Source organism: Chiloscyllium punctatum, chromosome 17, assembly GCF_047496795.1.
Source record: "Chiloscyllium punctatum isolate Juve2018m chromosome 17, sChiPun1.3, whole genome shotgun sequence".
Classification (NCBI taxonomy): Eukaryota; Metazoa; Chordata; class Chondrichthyes; order Orectolobiformes; family Hemiscylliidae; genus Chiloscyllium; species Chiloscyllium punctatum.
This window is the reverse complement of record NC_092755.1, coordinates 74,214,524-74,235,018: the sequence shown is the minus strand read 5'-3', so window position 1 is coordinate 74,235,018 and position 20,495 is coordinate 74,214,524. Positions and strand designations below refer to the sequence as shown.

The window sequence follows — 20,495 nt, the reverse complement described above, 5'->3', positions numbered from 1 at the left end:
GACTCTGGGTTTATACTTAATGGAGTTTAGAAAGATGAGGGGAATCTAATTAAAACATACAGAAATCTGAATGGCCTGGACAGAGTAAATGTTGGGAAAGTGCTTCCATTGCTAGAGAGACTAGGACTCAAGGGGAGACCTTTTCGAATGGAGCTAAGGAGAAACTTCTTCAGCCAGAGAGTGGCGAATCCATGGAATCAATTGCCATAGAAGGCTGTGGAGGGCATGTCATTGAGTATATTTAAGACTGAGATAGAGGGGTTCTTGGGGATCAAGGGTTACGGGGAGAAAGCCAGAGAATGGGATTGAGAAACTTATCGGCCATGATTGAATGGCAGAGCAGACATGATGGGCTGAATGGCCTAACTTCTGCTTCTATGTCTTATGGTGGGGAAGATCTGTGCAGGTCAGGCCTTACCACAAGCCTTGCACATTGATTTAGCCTCAATAATATGTTGCCCTCAAAATCCAATGGGCTTTCCTCAGGCAGGCTCAAATCCTCTTCACAGTGATTTACAGCTCTTGTACAATGGCAGCATCCCCAACTCTGAGCCAGAAGATCGAAGTTCAAGTCCCACATGCCCTAACATGTCCAAACAGATTGATTAAAAGTGATTATAATGGAACTTTGATGCTGTCATTGAGTCACAGTTCAAGGGCTTGTGATGTCAGAGATAATTTGCAATCAAGGAGTCAACTGCTTATGAGAAATGAGCAATGCATGGCCACTACCGTGTCTTTCATCCTTGGGATGTCTGAGGAAACTTCATTTCTCAATTGGGTGCACATTTACCGTGTCCAACAGCAACTAAAGAATAGAACAGATAATTTAAAAGTTCAAGTGCATACACATTTACAATGGCAAGAAGCATGATGAACATGATGCATGCAATAGGGAGAGTTGCAGTCCATGAGATGTGTGCAGTGGTAGGGTTAGAGTGAGTGGTGGCCCTACTGAGTGTGAGGAGCAGAGAGATGGTGGCACTTATCCTTGTAGAACACAGTGATTGTTACCACCTTTCTGCAGTGCTAGGCATTTCTATACGCCCAGGATACTGCACTGACTCAGGCGATTACCTCTGAGCAGGTTGTCGGAGTCTGTGGTATGGTCACCTTTGTCAGTCAGCAGATAGTTACTTGCTCTCCTCTCCATCACCACACCTCTGGATCCCTTTTGGCAAAGTAGGATACTGGCTTCCCTATCTGGGCCATACTGTTGACAACAAAGGTTGTGCACTATAGGATGAGGCCAGTTCCTGCCTTGCAGTGTTTGAACTGACGTGAATATGATGTCAATGATATGAACGCAACAAGGCCCAAGCAGGGGATGAAACCCTACCTCTTTCCTTGTTTAAAATTTCATGTGACAGGCAATGAAGAGGCATGAGTAATGAGGTAAAGAGTGGATGATTATATGACAAAAACACTACGGGACAAGGCAGACCTGGCGCCGTGAATCTCACTTGAAAAGGACAGTTTCGGTTCTTGACCTGTTAGGACTTGATTCGGAAGAGCATGCCAATAATTGAGACGCTGTCACAAATATATAAATAACCAATTAAATCATTAGGTGGTCAATTTGCATGACTGATTGCTATTCACTTCAAAAGCAATTCATACCCGGTTTCGTCAATAACAAAAATAACTATATATTGGAAACACAAATCCTTTAAATTATGGCAGAGAAGAAGAGGCTAATCTACTACAATGCAAGTTAAGCTATATTCTCTTAAATGCCAAATATACACACATGTACACTCATTCACGAACAAGATGAACAAAAGACAGAGTTTGATGTGCTCTGCTGGTGGTTTTGATGATTCTGACTGCGTTGCTCCATCAGTTTGTAGCAAACTTCATCTCATCAAATCTGAGGTGTGTCACAGCAGTTCTTTCTTAACTTAAAAACTCCTGATGCTTTTCTGAATCAATACTGCAATAACCTCACTGCCCAAACAATAACATTGTCTTGTAGCAAACAATAACATTGTCTTGCATCACAAAATTTTCCAATATGCAAAACTTAGCATAATTATTCAACTATACAGCAGTCACTAACTTGTATTCCAGTTCATTGTCCAAAATGAACCTTATGCATGCATGCGTTCCCTTACATACTATCACGGTCCATTGGGTCCTGTATGATGAGCTCTTCTATCATTCTATTCCTCCTGTATACGACCCCATTACAGACTTTCCACTGTCCTTGCGTCACTAACCCATTGTTCAAATTATATTCCATCTCTAATTTTTATCAGTTTTGATGAAAGACCAGTGACCTGAAGCTTAATGCCTTTTCTCTGCAGATGCTAACACCTGACTTCCTGAGTATTTCCTGCACTTTCTGCTTCTTTAGAAGTTTTATTTTATTCCATCTGGAAACCCTGAATATTGCCTAGATGAGGCTGAAAACACTTTGGACAAGTTGAGAGTTCAGTGTTCTGGCACTCCATAAAAACACAGCACAGCGAACATCAGCCTTGTACGTGAACTGAAAACATAATTGATTTTCTTAACATATTTAAAATTAGGAAGGGATGGGTCCAATTAGGTAAGGAAAACTTTCTCCAGTAGTTGAGGGTCTAGAATAACAAATGTATATATAACTGAATATAAGAAATTTAGGACAGAGAGCAGAAGAAATATTTTTCACACAGGGTAGTGAGGTTGTGTTATAACAATATATGCAGGTTCGCTTAAATGGACCACTTCTACATTGTAACTTCAATATAGCAATATTTTTCTTTAAATGTACCATACTTACGTGGAAATCCAGCTTGCCTCATCAACTTCTTTTTAGAAAGGACTTTCATTGCCTGCAAAGGAAATTTAATATATGAAGCTTAAAAATTTAAAACATGAATAAACTTTAGTTTCACAAAACGTGATAAGAATCAGTAATTCTGAATTCCAGAAAACACGGAAAAATGTACTTATATTCATTGTATCATATTAAACAATATCTTACAGAAATTAAGAACAGAAATTAGATTTGTCATTACGCTGTGACCAATCTACAAAAATAATTAAAAGTATGACATTCTGGATCTTCAATCTGCTTAATGTGCAGCAAAATCATAATCATCAAAATCTCCAATAAGAGAAATGTTTAATTTATTCAGCACATACATAGTAGGTGTTATCATCTTCGTTATATGCCAGTTTGACAACTCCATAGGAACCCTGCACAATAGAACATATAAATTCAGAAGACAATTGTGGTATAATTCATTAATTGATAACTCTTGCATAAATTATTCATCTCATGAATATTAGTCAACAAAAGCTGCAAATGTTTGTTAAGAAATTGTAAGGAGCTAAGCAAGGATGGCAAGATGGTCTGCCAGGCACAGGGCATCCCAGCAATCCACAAAATTGTTTATGACAGCTGCTTCGTTGCAGACGGTTCAAGCAAAGATTAGGCAGGAAGGGAAGGGAAGTATGTATTGCTGGCTTGCTCAATTTCCAAATATACACTTCTTTCCTCTGGTAAAGCTTTCTTGGAAATGAGAGGGGGAGCTTACGTGGGTGGATATAGTACCTAAATTCTGCTTTTCACACTAAGATTTTCTCCAAAAATAATTACTTCACATTTCTAATATTCAATATCGAAGTACAGCTGCAAAGACAAACAGCATAAAAGCATCGTTAAGAGTATTTAAGAACAATTTTGTTTACATAAAACCGTTGTAATTTTTTTATGCTCACCTTTCCAATTTCATCTTTTAATTTGTACTGGTTTAACTGCACACAGTCCTGTACACAAAATATATAAGTAAACATCATCAATAAATGAAATATTATTAGAACACTGACATGAAAACTTAATAAAATAGTCAATTAATCATGCCTCAGTGGCTTTTAATTTTCAACTTCATGGCAACATCGATCTTTTCGCATGTCAACATTTTCACTCATCCTAAAGCAGGTGATGCTGTTTAAATTGTAAAGGTTTCCATGCACTAATCAAAATAATCTTAATTAGAGGGAACTTCTGATGTTATTATATAAAACAAAAGCTGTGAATTCATATCAGCCTAACCTCAGAATTTTCAAAGTATTTTCAAGTTTAATTTTTTAATCATGCCATTTTCTGTAATACAATGTTGAAATGTTGACCAAGTTTGAATCACTCACTTCTCCTCGATTACTTGGATAAAGCAAACACTTATGCTTTCATTTGAAAGTCTTGCAATATTAACAGGATATTCTAGGATAGGGAAAGTACGAACATAAAATGAACACGCAGATTAGGAGCAGAACGAGACTACAGAGTGTCTTGAACTTGTTCTGCCATTCATAGATGATGATCTGATTACTCCACTGATTATTCTTACATTTCCCCATCAACCTTTCACACACTTGTTCATCAAAAATCTATGTGTGCCTTAAAAATATTTAATAGCTTTCATCCAACGCTTTTTGAAGAAGAGAATTTGAAAGAGACGCACTGAGGGAAAGGATTTCCCGTCTCTGTATTAAATGGACAATGCCTTATTTTTAAAGCTATCCCCCAATTCTAGACTCCCCCACAAGAAAAAAATCTTTCCACAGCTATAGGTCAGAAGCCCCCAGGATCTTACATCTTTAATCAAGTTATGTCTTGCTCCTCTAAACTCTATCAGATGCAAACCTAATCTGATCAAGCATTCTGTTCTATGTGTTAATCTAGTAAATCTTCTCTGAACTGTCTCCAATGCATTTATATTTTTCCTTAACAAAATGAGACCAATACTGTACACAGTACTCCAAATACGGTCTCACCAACATCCTGTTTAACTGAAGCATAACTTCTGTATATTTGCAATCAAGTCCCCTGGACTAACATTCTATGAACGTTCCCAAATATTTGCTGCACTTGCATACTAACATTTTGAGATTCATGCGCTTAAACACCCAGATTCTACGCATCTCAAAGGAGCCCCACTGCCAAGCTTGATCTTGTTCAGACACCTGGCAGCAGGAAAGCCACAATGATAAGGAGCAACCTAACAGATTAATCAGTAAATCCAGCAGGAAGTGGTTATATAGATGCATCCAATTCAGAGGTTGCGATTTGAAATTCCAGAATAAATATGTTCATTTGTGGAACAGATCAGGCAATTACTATACCTACCAGACTGCTGTAAATCTTGAATGGTTGATTAACATCACTCAGTGATGGGAATCTCTTAACATAAGAGACCCCCATTTCTGTTCCATACAAAAGACTGACTCCTGCAGAATTTTGGGTGACTAAGGTTGAGAAACAAACACGGTCTTGCAAGTGTAACTTATATCCTTGTAATAAATACAAACATTTGAAACAACTTTGAATCAATAAAGGTTTTTGGAACCAACCTAGTATGACTCTAGTAGCTGCAATCAAACGTGATGTCACAATATATGTCTTTTTAGTTATAATCCTTTACACTCAAAAAGGTTTAACTGCACACAATACTATTTGTGAAAGAATATAAAAAATGAACTATACACAAGTGTATTGATAATGCAGGCAACTTAACAAATTTGTCAACTGCACATCTAATTGAACAGGTGCGATTTCAACAAGTCCACATTCACACTGAAACTGAAATACATTGGTGCAAAACTAAGATGCAAAAAAGTCACTTAAAGCAACAAAATAAACACAGAGGACACTGACTGTTCATCCACCCAAAAAAAAAATACGGTTTCTACTATTATGACAGTCAATTAAATTCAACGGTGTGAAATATTCTTAATAAAGCAACTGCTGCCTTGTTTTTATTATTTATCATTTATCATTCCAGCCTATTACTGCAAAATTCCATAGAAACATATTGTGAATATATGCTCAATTACAAGCAGATCCTCCAAGCAAATCACAACTCTACAACCTAGCAGTAATTCAGTGAACCTACAGAATACTGTTTCAATTTAATCTCACAAAACACAGCATTCAATTCTACCAAGGTACATTCAATCTGGACTCTGCAACACACAAACCATTGAAGACTGAAGAGAATGAACTTAAGTATATAAATCATATCACTTCTAAATTACCAAAAGCCTTCATCAGATGAATTTTTTCTAACTTGTTACTGCATTCAGAATACCATACAAAGGTGGCTTGCTATGATGCAATAAATAATTAAAAACAGCTTACTAAGAGTTACCTATCAATGTTACAACTTAGTGAGAAACTGGAAATTGAGACTATTCTTGACTGCAGAACTCTGACAAATGCATTGAGAGTGTGTGCCCTTAATCATGGATATCTTTTTAAAGTATTGCTTGCAAAGAAAACCCCATGAAACTGACAAAGTGAGTCACTGTCATGCACTTTACCACAACAATAAGCTGCTTAAGTAAATTTAAGACATTTAAATAGATCCTTAAGATATTTTAGGAAGGGGCTTGATCTAAATTTTAATCTTTCAGGAATTTTTTTTCTGCACATGCTACTTGGTCACAAATTTCCTTTCAATTTAAACCTATTAACTTTTTTAGGACATTTTGTGGTAAATTGAAGATATGGAAGAATCGTAGAATCCTGACAGTACAGATAGAGGCCATTTGTTTGTAGCGGTCCTCTGTAAGGCATTCCATCCAGATCTACGCCATCACCTTATCCTTGCATTTACCGTGGCTAATCTACCTAGTTGGCAAATCCCTGAACACTATGGGGCAATTGTAGCATGGCCAATCCACGAAACCTGAACATCTTTGTGATTGTGGGAGAAAATTGGAGAAACCAGCAGAAACCCACATAGACATGGGCAAAAGCATGCAAACTCTTGAGACAGTAACACACGGCTGGAATCAAACCGGATTCCGAGCAATATGACGCAGCAGTGCTAACTTCTGTGCCACTGTGCCGTCTGCTACGGCCCACAAACATCAGATATTGATTCTATAATCTTTCAAATTATTATAGAGGATGACATTTGGCAAATTTTAATATTAATTCTCATCTGTTTTCTTATTCTACGTCATCTTTTACTAAATTGCCTTTCAATTAAAAGAAAAGGTGGTCCGATGATTCCACCTAGTGGTCACTGTACATGCATGATGTGGAGGAGTCAGTGTTGGACTGGGGTGGAACAAGTTAAAAAAAATTACACAACACCAGATTATAGTCCCACAGTTTTATTTGGAAGCACTAGCTGTTGGGGCGCCACTCCTTTTTCTGGTAGTTGTGGGGTAGGATCATTAGACACAGAATTTCTAGTAAAAGATTACAGTGTCATGCAAGTAAAATGATATATTTAACAAACCTTGATTGTTGTTAAGTCTTTCATCTTTTAGAATGGGTTACAGGTTTCAGTTCATTAATGTGTAAATCCCAGAACTTATTTTAAGTCACATTCTCAAGATAAATTGAGGTTTGGTCTATGGGGTGAATTTGTATTTGCAGAATTATATTTACAGATACATTCTATTTTGCTCAAAAAATACACAACCAGTAGGCTGTCAATGAGACAGACAAACCATATAATATTTTGCAAATTTCACTTTGGATATAGAACCAGTCTGAGTCAAGATCGGGATAAAGACAGACTCACACCTTTAAGGCACTGTCTGAGCTGAGATGTCATCTTTTTTATATAAAAACCTTAATTTACCTTGAGAATGTGACTTAAAAAGTTTTGGTATTTACATATTAATGAACCAAAACCTGTAACCCATTCTAAAAGATGAAAGACGTAACAACAATTGAGGTTTGTTAAATAGATCATTTTACTTGCATGACACTGTAATCTTTTGCCATAAATTCTGTCTTTTGCTCCTACTCCACAACCACCTGAAGAAGGAGCAGCGCTCCGAAAGCTAGTGTTTCCAAATAAACCTGTTGGACTATAACCTGGCATTGTGTGATTTTTTTTTAACACTATACATGCAGTGACTTCAAATTCCAGCATCATTACATTTTGTGACAAGAATCATGCTCAGACTGAAATCATAGAAGACTAAAAAAATTGTGTGAAGAAAAAACTCAAGAAGACCCAGGTCTACATTGCACGAGGGAATCTAAACTAATCTAATCTAAATTAACAACTGATCAGCTGAGGTACAAAATGGACTTTAGATAATGACAGACGGTAAATTAATCATAGTCACAGAATTGTACAGTATGACTGTATGACGGTCCAACTTGTCCGCACCAACCAGAGATCTCAATCTGACCTAGTCCCTTGTGTGAAAAAGTTACCCTTCTGGTCCTTTTTAAATCTTTCCTCTCCCACCTTAAACCTATGCCCTCTAGTTGTGGGATCCCACATCCTAGAAAAAAAACTTTGGCTATTCACTCTATGCATGCTCATCATGATTTTGTAAACTTCTAAAGTCACCAGTCAGCCTTCAATGCTCCAGGTAAAGAAGCCCCAGTCTATTCAGCCTCTCCCTATAACTCAAACCCTCCAGTTCTGACAACATCCTTGTGGATCTTTGCTGCAACCTCTCAAGTTTAACAACATCGTTCCTATATAAGAACAATCAGAATTGTACGCAGTGTCATAAAAATGGCTTCACCAATGTCCTGTACAGCTGCAACATGATGCTCCCAATCTTATAATCAATGTTCTGACCAATGAAGGCAAGCATACCAAATATCTTATTCCTATCTTGTCTACCTGCGGTTCCACTTTCAAGGGAGTATGTACTTGCACTCCTAGGTGTTTTTGCTTGGCAAAACTCCCTAGGGCCCTGTAAATCCTGTTCCTGGTTTGCCTCATACACAGTATTCTGCTCCTCATTCTAATTAGCAATCTCTGTTAGAAGCACTTATGCTTAATCAAGTGGGCAGGATCCTGCTTGGCTGTGTCAGGCCATGAAATTGACAAGCTTGTTGATACTCTGAGTTTTGGCTCACATATAAAGAACTATTGTTTGATGCCTATGCAATTTTGATCCACAGTATTTCTGCACACTGAAGTGATGGTTGGGGTGGAGAGGTGGGGAGAAAGAAACAAAGGAGAAGAGAAAACAGATTAATACTAAATATTAAAAAGTGATTCATTCACTTCATGTGGTTTCACACTCCTAGTTGAATATTAGCTACGAAAATAAAGAATTTGAAAAGCATACAAAAGATACCATTAGCCAAGAAGAAGCTAAGTATTGGTCGGCTGAAAGCAGAGAGAAATAGGAAGGTGAGGAGGAGAAAGAGACCGAGAAAAGAAACAAAGATTGTGGAGCAAATGAAGCATATTTTCATGATATTCAGAATGATGAAATTAAACCATTGAACAAAGGCACTACAGCCTGAAACAGTAAATGATGCTGCAAAATTGAACAAGAAGTGCTACACAGCAACTACAACAATAAACACTGACACAAGTATGAAACCAAAAGTTAACAGGAAATAAATGTTTTGGAGACATTAAGTATTTTATCTTTTTGAAAACACTGATACTTGCCACACATGCTCCACAAAGTTCCCTTTATTAACCTATCCAAACAGCTATTTTTCAGTAGGAGGTTCAGCAGTAAATGTTGCCAGGCTATGAGGACATCATACGCAGACTAAATACCTGCAGATGAATTTTTTAACAATGGTTATCATAATCATTACGAGTGGGAATCCTGGCTGATTTTTCTTCCCCAGGCTAGGAAAGTGCTGAAATAACACCCCAAATACTCAGCATAAATTAAGTCTATTTTCCCTGGAGCCTCAATGGTTGAGGGGGGGAACCTTATAGAGATTTATAAAATCATGAAGTGCATGGAAAGGGTTAATAGCTAAGGTCTTCTCCCCAGGGTAGCACAGTCCAAAACTAGAGGGCACAGGTTTAAGGTGAGAGGGGAAAGATTTAAAATGGACCTAACAGGTGACTTTTTCACACGGTGTGGTGTGTGTATGGAATGAATTGGCAAAGGAAGTAGTGGAGGCTAATACAAGAACAACATTTAAAAGCCATCTGGAAGGATTTAGAAGGATATGGGCTAAATCCTGGCAAATGGGACAAGATCAGTTTAGGATATCTGGTTGGAATGGACAAGTGGCACCAAAGGGTCTGTTTCCATGGTGTAGAACTCTATGACTCTAAGAGTTGAAACTTAATAGTGTGTACAGATTGCAAATATATGGTTTTCCCTTAGTTGTAAGTAAAGGAACCAACCAGTGTTGAACTAATTCATTTATTATAATTTTTACAGCTACATTGAGTGCACATTAGAAAAGGAAAAGATGGCTGTATTCCCAAAGTCATGAAGGCTCCTTTAATATCCTGGTGAGCAGATCAGTAGAAGTTGTAGGAACAAGCTGAAGATTCAAATGACAGCAATATTTGCATATCCTTCCTAAAATACCTATTTCCAATTTCTATTAGAATCCAGATAGACAATCGCAATCACAGAAATGTAACCTGCAGCTTCAGCACTGTGAAACTTAGAGCAGCACTTCAAGTTTCTGCCCATTCTGCTGGCTAGGAGACAGGTTTATGTCTGGGGAAATCCAAGTGCTCTCATCAGTTAATTGGAGAACACCTCAGGTACACTTGTTGTGTCCAGCATTGGTTCTTGGAGGGAGGGATCTCCTGGCTGATCTGTAGTGTGTTAAAGCTAAATAGAACAGAAGTTAGCAATAAATTCATGGCACAAGCTTTTGCTACTTTGCTAGCGACTGCTGAACTGTCTACGATTTGTTTTTGACAAAATCTTTAAAGGACATTGCCAAAAAAGCTCTTCATACTAAAACATAATTTTGTTTCCGATCATCATTGAGTTCCGCTCATGCCTAAAGAATAGAAAGAAGGTACTAAATAATGCATTCACATTTCATTTTTGCAGAGGAGGACTATGTGGGTGAGAGTGACATGATGGCAGGATGTGACTGAGGTCTGCGTAGGTCTAAGACTAATTAATTCAATGTGTGTAGGTGGATAATTGATTGGATTGGTTCAGTGAGTGACAACGCAGGATGGGTAGCTGACTGCAGGTCACCAAGTAGATTGATAGGAGACTGGATAAATGACTTTACAAGCTAGGGAATATAAGATAGAAGACTGGATAGCTGACACAAAGGGCAACTGTAGGCTTTACATTTCCATTTGACCAAAGACCGATTCATTATAAAGAAAATAACTGCACTAGAAATGAAACATTGCCAGACCTGTTAGCAACAGTAGAACTGATGTGAATAATTCTGCAATTGTAATCACACTGGGTTAGAAACTTTGTAGATTCTACAAGCAGTTACTTATATATCATATAAAAATGCAGTGTTTTCACACATCTTCAATACAAAACTACAAAATATCTTTGTTGTTCTTTTTAAGTAATAGCCCCTTTTCAAACACTATTTCCTGTTCTAATATTACCAAGAGGCAGGCTGCCAAAGCCTTTGATGTCTGAATGGAACGAGATATTAATTGCAGCCTAGCATTATTCCTTTTGATCTTTCCTTTCTTCAACAAGGAGCTGACTGTATCATGCTCATGATAGCACAGCACAAAAGCTAAACCACGTGATGAATTAAACTAAGATCATCTAACTTGAGCTCTAGCGAAGACCATAATGTAGAGGAGCAGAATTAGGCCATTTGGTTCATCGAGTCTGCTCTGCTATTCGATCATGGCTGATATGTTTTTCAATTGCATTCTCCTGCCTCTCCCTGCAAACCTTTATCTCCTTACTAATAAAGGATCTATATATCTCTGTCTTGAAGACACTCAATGACTTAGCCTCCACTACCTTCTGTAGCAATGTGTTCTGCAGATTCACTACCCTCTGGCTGAAGAAATTCCTCCTCATCTCAGTTCTAAAGAGTCGTCCCTTCACTCTAAGGCTGTGCCTTCTGGTGACAGCCTTTCCTACTAGTGGAAACACTTTCTCCACATCTACTCTACCCAAGTCTCTCAGTCTTGCCTTCATTGCTCAGTCATTTGAGTATAGGAGTTGGTAAGTCATCTTGAGGTTGTACAGATTGTTGGTGAGCCTCCTTCTGGAGTGCTGGGTCCAGTCTGGTTGCCCAGTTATAGGAAGGCTATTACTAAGCTAGAGAGATTTACCAGGATGTTGCCAGGTATGGAAAGCTTGACTTCTACAAAAATGCTTGATACGCTGGGACTTTTTTCACTGGAGCGTTGGAGATTGAGAGGTGACCTGATAAAGTTTTTAAAATAATGAGAGGTATAGAGTTAAAGGCAGGGATGAGGGATTTCAAGATTAGGGGCACATTTTGTAAGGTGAGAGGAGAGAGACTAAAAAAAGATATGAAGGGCAATTTTACACAGAGGATGGTTCGTATGTGGAATGAACTTCCTGAGGAAATGGCGGATGTGGGTGAAATTACAACTTGTAAAAGACATTTGGATAGGTACATGAATATGAAAGGTTTGGAGGGATATGAGCCAGGAACAGGCAGGTGGGACTAGTTCAGTTTGGAATTATGTTCAGTATGGACTGGTTGGACTGAAGGGTCTGTTTCTGTGCTGTACAACTCCATTCTCTAAGTTTTAATGAGATCCATCCCCCACTTCAGCATTCTTAACAATATTGAGTATGGACTCCAAGTCCTCAACTGCTCTTTATACGACAAGGCCTTCATCCCCAGGATCATTCTTATAAACATATTTAAAGGGTGGTTATGGTTTAGAAATAAATATTTCAGGTACAAAATATTTCAAATAGACAGGAAAATTGGAAAATTAGGAGGAGTAAGCTTGATAGTAAAGAATGACATAAGAGTGAGAAAGGATATTGATTCAGATGATCAGGAAATAGATTCAGTACGAGACGAGATGAAGAGTAAAGAGGGCCAGAAAGTGCTGGTTAGCATAGTTTATGGTCCCATACAAGTAGTTTAGTCATTGAATAGAGTATTAAACAACATAATTGGAGCTTGTAACAAGAGCAATGTGATATGTGGGGGACTTCCATCTTTATATAGGCTGGATCATTCAAATTGGCAAATTAACTGGAAGATAAATTTGCGGAACGTTTTCATGAGTTTCCAGGAGCAATACATTATGGAACTGACTAGATTAAAAGTAATTTTTGATGTAGTATTGTGCAATGAGGCAGACTTGGAGTCATAGAAATGTACAGCACGGATACAGACTCTTCGGTCCAACTCATCCATGCCAACACATATCCCTACTTAATCTAGTCCCATTTACCAGTACTTGGCCCATATCCCTCTAAACTCCGCCTATTCATCTACCCATCCAGATGCTTTTTAAATGTTATAATTTTACAGCCTCCACCACTTCCTCTGGCAGCTCATTTCATACAAGCATAAGCGTTTGCATGAAAAATTTGCCCCTTTGATCTCTTAAAACTTTTCCCTCTGACCCTAAACCTATGCCCTCTCATTCTGGACTCTCCCACCCCAGGGAAGAGACCTTGTCTATTTACCCTATCCATGCCCTTCATGATTTTATAAACTTTATAAAAGGTCAGCCCTTAGCCTCAGATGGTCCAGGGAAAACTGCCCCTGCCTATTCAGCCTTTCCTTATAGCTGAAACCTCCAACCCTGGCAATATTCTTGTAAATCGTTTCTGAACCCTTTCAAGTTTCACAACATCCTTCTGATAGGATGGAGACCATAACAGCATGCAATATTCAAAGTGACCTAACCAACGTCCTGTACAGCTGCAACATGCCCTCCCAACTCCTATACTCAATGTTCTGACCAATAAGGGAAAGCAAAACAAATACCTTCTTCACTATCCTACCTGCGACTCCACTTTCAAAGAGGTATGAATCTGCATACCAAGATCTCTTCTTTCAGCAACACTCCCTAGGACCTTACAATTAAGTGTAGCATTCCTGCCCTGATTTGCCTTTCAAAATGTAGCATCTCATATTTATCTAAATTAAACTCCATCTGCCACTCCTTGGCCTATTGGCCCATCAGATTTCAGTAGGATCTTGATCTAAGGTAACCTTCTTCACTGTCCACTCCACCTTCAATGTGACGTCATCTGCAAACTTGCTAACTATACCTACTATGTTCATATCCAAATCACTTATATAAATGATGAAAAGCAGTGGACCCAGCACCGATCCCTGTGGCACACCACTGGTCACTGGCCTCCAATCTGAAAAGCAACTTCCACCACCACCCTGTGTTCTGCATTTGAGCCATTTCTGTATCCAAATGGCTAACCTTGCTAACCAATCTACCATGAGGAACCTTGTCAAACGCCTTACTGAAGTCCATTTGGATTATGTCCACCGCTCTGCCCTCATCAATCCTCTTTGTTACTACTTCAATTTGTAATTTGGTAAATGACAAACTTGGAAAACATGATCATAATACAAATATATTTTCTGTTAAATTTGCAAGTGATGTATTCCAATTTCCAACAAGAATCTTAAAGTAAATTACATAGATATGGGGTGAAGACTGGCAAAGCTTGTTTGGGTAAATGGAATGGATGCAAAATAAAGCAATGTAAAACATTGAAAAAAAAAACACAATTCAAATGTTCAACACATTCTATTGAAAAAACAAATCAGCAAGTAAGATCCATCCAGAATATGAGAATAAAAGGTCAGGGACATAAAAAGAAACTGCAAGAGATGTTATAAGGACTTTATAAAGACATTTAAAAAACAGCTAAAAGGAAACACTGGTCCCTCAAAAGCAGAAAAATAAGGAAATATTATGGAAAATTAGGCAAAACTATTCAACAAATATTTTGTCTGTCTTTGCAGTAAAATAAAATTACAATCTAGAAATACAGAATAACCAACAGGTTAAAAAGAAGAAAGAAATTAACCTCAGTAACTAAAAATTATATTGTAGAAACCGAATTGCCTAATCAATCACATCTCCAGGATCAGATCTCTGAGCCTCTATCCATTTAGAAAATAATCTACGCCACTATTCTTCAGACCAATGTGCATAACCACACAATGTCATACATTGCATTCTATATATCTGCTACTTCTTTGCCCACTGTCCTAGCCGATCCAAGTACTTCTGCAGCCTCACTGTCTCAACACTACCTGTCCCACCATCTATCTTTGTGTTCAAAGTTAAAAATCACACAACATCAGGCTATAATCCAACAGGTTTAATTGGAAGCACCAGCTTTTGGAGCACCGCTCCTTCATCAGGTGGTTGAAGGAGTGGCGCTCCGAAAGCTAGTGCTTCCAAATAAACCTGTTGGACTATAACCTGACGTTGTGTGATTTTTAACTTTGCAAACCCCAGTCCAACACCGGCATCTCCAAATCATTTCTTTGTGTCATCTGCAAACTTAGTAACAATACCCTTGATTCCTTCATTCAGATAATTAATGCATAACTTGATTAGTTGTGATTCCAACACAGACTCCTGTGGAACTCCACTACCTCCCATCTACGATCCTGAAAAAGACTCCTTTATCTCCACACTCTGGCTTCTAACAGTCAGCCACTCTTCTACCCATGCCAGTACCCTGTCATTAACACATGGATTCTAATCTTATTTAACAGCCTCCTTGCGGCACTTTGCCAAAGGCTTTCTGAAAATCCAAATAAAACACATACACTGGCTCTTCTTTGTCTAACTTGCTTGTTACCTCCTCAAAGAATTGCAACAGATTTGTCAGGGATAACTCCTCCTTGACGAAGTCATGCTGACTCAGCTGGATTTTATCATGCCATCTCACCTTTAATAATTGACACTAAAATCTTACCAACAACCAATGCCAGGCTGTCTTCATTCTCCATCCCCTCTTAAATAGGGGCTAAACCTTAAATCTGAACAATGCACTTGGAAAATGTTGGCACAATGGACAGTCAAGATTGCTTTATGAGAGGAAAACTCTTTGACAAATTTACTTCTGCTTTCTTAGGACTAACTGGTAGGATAGATAAAGGGGAACTAGGTGTAATGGCATTCAATAAAATGTCATACAAAATTAATGCACAAGAAATCAGCTCATATACTTGAGGTTATATAGCAGTATGGGTAGAAAATTGGTTAAAAGAAAGGAAGTAGAGAATAGGGATAAAGGGGCATTTTGAAACTGGAAATCTATAACAAGTGGAGTGCCACAAGGGTGCCCCAAGTATTTACAAACTTTGTTCATGACTTAGGTGAATAGTTTACCAAAGTTTGCTTGCAATATAAGTTAAGAGGACTGTTAGCTCTGAATACAAAGAGGCTACTCTGAGAAACAGGCAAATTAAGTGAACTTGCTCAGATGTGGCAGATAGATTATGAGGTTATTACGTTGCAGCAAAGTAGAAAAGTACACTTTTTAAAAGGCTGGGAACATGTAAAAGTTCATGTTCAAAGAGATGTGGGCATATTCACACATGGAGCATAAAGTTTGTACCTGCAAGTACAACAGGAAGACAAAAAGCACGTTGGCTTTTATTATGTGGGGGTATGAGGATTGTGTGATATAGAAGAATAAGGAAGTCCTACTCCAAGTGACTGGGGCTTTGATGAAATCACACTTGGAGAAACTGTAGTTTTGCTCTTCTGTTTGGGCCTGTTTCTATGCTGTATGACTCTATACGCAAGAAAGGATATATTTGTATTAAAGTTGGTATAGTGAACATTCATCAGATTGGTCCCTGTGGTGAGAGGCTTGTTCTATGGTAAGGTGACTATGCCAGGCTTTTAGTTCCTAGAGTTAAGAAGAATGAGAAGTGATCTCATTGAAACATTTGAGATTACAAAGTGGTTTGTATAGCATATCCTTATCTACTCAACTTCCGTTGACTGAAGAACCTAGAACAGGAGCACAGCTTCTAGATAAGGAGCTGATCATTTTGGACTGAGATGAAGTTCTTCACTCAAGAAGTTGTGAACCTCTGGAATTCTCTACTTGAAAGTGTTGGGAATGTCCCATTAATGAATAGTTTAAGACTGTGATGACAGAATCAAAGCATGTGGGGGACAGGCAAGAAAATGGGAGTTAAGACTGACCAACCACCATAATTATACTAAATACTGTAGCAAGTTCAAGAGCATATATATATAGTGTACACTTGCTTCTATTTCATACGTTATGTCTTAATAAATATCAATTTAATTGTTCAGTGCTCTGAGAGTGAAGTCATTACATTTTAAACACTATAGCGAATGTTTCTTTACTTCACTTTAATTATATTATTGGCATTTACATCATCCAAAGTTTTATTTTCTGCACTGTCATCTTAACTGAAGCAATTCCTGGATTTGCTTAGAATATGTATCATGTTAATGATAAATTGTACTTGAGAACTATTCTTTATAATTAGATTTAACCTCAATGTTATGTCCATGAATTTTAAACAGAATCTATACATATCTCATGTAAATACAGTATGGAAGAGCTGTTCTGACACATTAATTCAATAAGATATACCTACCTGTAGATCTGTAATAGACACTCTATGAGATTCCACTGTTGGGCGACGAGGCAACCGAGGAGAAGAATGTGGCGATGTAATTGGAGAATATGGCAGAGAAGGATATATATAACGTCCATTAATGGCTGAACTGCTGGCAGATGACTGAGTTAAATTGGACTTTTCTTGAAGAGATAGCTTCCGATTGGACATACTTAGTTTTATTCTAGGTTGTCGAATATCTTCAGATTGAGCTCTTTCTAATCGTCCCAAAGCCTTATCACATGATGATCTGTCCAATTCACTATTCTCTTGCATAGGTTCATCTTCAGGTATTCCTTCCCCATTTTGTCCTAGGTCACTGCCTGTGGTACTCTGGTCATATTCAGTTACAATGATGAAAGACTCCATGCCTAAGTCAATAGTTAGGGATGACAGACTACAACTAATATCTGACTGCTCTTTGTTGTTAGCACATGGCTCATTTCTGCTTGCAGGCCTTTTGGCAGCAGATCTGCTTGTGACACATGATGACATGGTGCTTCACCTTGCTTTATCCACATGGATAGGTCATGTGACCTTGAGGTTCCTATAGAAAAAAAATGAAACATACAAACTGGTTAAAATAAACATCTTAATTACATGAATGCACAGATGAATTTCCAATGTGTACATAAAACCATGAGTAAAGACTTAAACATTCAGCTACTACAAATTCAGGTGATCAACAAAATAGATTTGGAATCTGCAGTGTTAAGTATTTACCATCTATACTATATGCCATAAATCCTTTGCAAAACTTCCTTGAGCAATCTTCATAGAAATATAAAAGAAAATGAGTAGGCCATCCAGCCCTTCAAACCCACTCCGCCATTCAATCTGATCAGCTAACTCAGTACCCTGTTCCTACTTTCTCCTATCCCTTTGATCCCTTCTGCCCTAGGAACTACATCCAACTCCTTTTAGAAAACATTCAATGCTTTGGCCTCAAAAGCTGTCTGTGATAGACTTGCCAATGCAAAACCTGTACAGTACCAGGATGTAAAATGTAGAAACACAGCATCAGTGCTAAAATGGTAATTTTAAAATATTTAATCCATTCTCTATGGCACATTAACTACTATTAAGTTAACCATTAATTTTTGAAAATTGCAATACAAATATATTAAAGGAAGTCTTTAGAAAATAATTGATGTACACATTTTTAGAAATGTAGAGGCTCTTAATTTAAAATTAAAGATCTTGAAATAAATTATTGATATATCTTCTGATATAGTTTATTCTTTCCAGTCTGGCAATAATTTCCATAACTTTGTTATGTTTCAAAATTCTCAATCATGAACCATGGCCAGGGAATATATCACCATAGTGTGGAGTGGGAAAGTGGAGGAGTAGCAGCGATGCTCAAAAAGATCAAATTGTTTAGCATTGATGCTTTGGCCTTTCCGTTAATCTCTGGAAAAGATAGGTGTAGACTATCTGTTTTGTCTCCTACAATCAAGTACCCTGATAATTCAATGCCTGTTTTCACGTAGTAAGCATGATTATGGGTAAGGTGCCAGGGTATACCTGGCATTCTTATCCCAGTACGACAGCTTACACTTACATAGGACTGCCGATGAATTAAAACAATTCAAGGTGTTTCACAGCAGCATTACCAAACAAAACCTGACACCAAGCTGCAGAAGGCATTGATAAAATTACCAAAAGCTTAGTAAAAGATGTTTGGTCGAAGATGCTTCTTTCATGGGCTGTCTTAAAGGAACAAAGACAGGTAGCAATGCAAAGGAGTTTAAGAAAAGAGTTCTAAAGCTTAGGGCCTCAAAAATTTAAGGCACCTGCCATTAGTGGAGTAATTTAAAAAAAGAGATGCACAGGACATTTTAGAAGTGCAGATCTCAGGGGTTTTAGGAGGTTACAGTGATATGCAAATACCAGGTCATATAGCAGTTTGAAAACTAGGATGAGGATTCTGAAATTGAATTTTACATAACCAAGAACCAAAGTAGATCAGCAAGAAGGGAGATGATGAATGATGTGAGATAAGACTTAGAGCAAGATAATTGAGTTAGGAAAATGGGAAGCTTGTGAAAAGTGCATTAGAACAATCAAGTCTCATAGTAATATAATACTATAGCAGCCAACATCTTCAGTACAATAAAATAAACAAATCGCATGCCTTAAAGACATAACTGCTCTCTCAGCAATATTCTCTCTTCTTTTGTATATGGTATCAAGCGCGTTTTGGGATAAGTTGTATGGTTCATAAAGTGAATGCTAGAAGTCATCAACCACAAGAAATTTACAATCATGAATTTGAATACAACTTGGAAGTCAATTGGCAAAGTAGCCAGAAACATATTTGAGTAATTTGCACGCTAAATCTAGATTCCTGGACATTAACTGAAGAAAAAAAAACTATATGACTGCAGACATTTGCCAAAAAGAAACCAATTACAGCCAGGTGAACAGGAGCTTTAGCTTGGGGACACGAGTGATCCTTTATACAGGTTTGTGTCTCTGTAAGGTTGTCATTGGGTTAAAACAGTATAATCTATCTTTCGGAAATTTGATTACACCTGAAAAAAAATTGTGTTGGAGCTTTTGCGCCCTTTTTCAGCAATACTCAAGTTTTGTACCATAAAATTACTGTTCATGATTTCTGTGGTTAGACCATTTCAGATAGCTCTTGTACAGCACAACATTGTTTGTGTTTTTTCTTCTATGGAGTAAACTATTTTTTGTTTTTTTTCTAAAAGTACACACAGTTTCTTAGGAATATGTTCAGTGACTGGGCTCTATGGTAAACAAATAGAAAAATAAACTTATAGTCTATCAAGTCAGGTCTCATTCTGGGAAAATATATTCTAATGAACTTGTTCAGATACATTGTGACCCACTTGTTGAGCAGGTGGGACTTGAACTTGGATAGAGATAATGACACTGTGCTCTCTGGGGTTGGACTTGTCTGTATTACGATCAGCTGGGATCATATAACACTGATCATTTGCTTAAAATAGACCACAATGAGTTATTGTGTCATCTTATCAAACCCAAATGCATTACTTGAGTAAAAATTATTGATATTTAATCTGCAAGCTCCACAAGGACATTTTCAAAATTGAGTTTGAAGGGATGGAAAATTCAGGAGACAAATAAAAAGAATATTTTAAGTACCTTAGATTGACTTACCAAATGACTTTAAAAGTAGAATGGTTCGGAACATTTGGGGGATTACTTAACTGTGGTAGTG

At 37.7% G+C, this 20,495-nt stretch overlaps 1 protein-coding gene across 7 annotated transcripts in view; it reads right to left on the bottom strand.

Annotated features, from left to right (window-relative positions):
* The window catches only part of LOC140487983 (calcium/calmodulin-dependent protein kinase kinase 2-like), a 111,591-nt gene that overhangs the window by 61,325 nt on the left and 29,771 nt on the right, over positions 1-20,495 (bottom strand). For 6 of the 7 annotated variants that reach the window (XM_072587482.1, XM_072587485.1, XM_072587480.1 and 3 more), the window contains 4 exons: positions 17,264-17,831; positions 3,709-3,756; positions 3,130-3,183; positions 2,765-2,816 (listed from right to left, as the gene is read on the bottom strand). In XM_072587482.1, the coding sequence (XP_072443583.1) occupies positions 2,765-2,816; positions 3,130-3,183; positions 3,709-3,756; positions 17,264-17,779 (670 nt within the window). In that variant the 5' untranslated portion in view covers positions 17,780-17,831. The remainder of the gene's footprint in view (positions 1-2,764; positions 2,817-3,129; positions 3,184-3,708; positions 3,757-17,263; positions 17,832-20,495) is intronic. The other variant, XM_072587484.1, reaches the window with a different exon arrangement.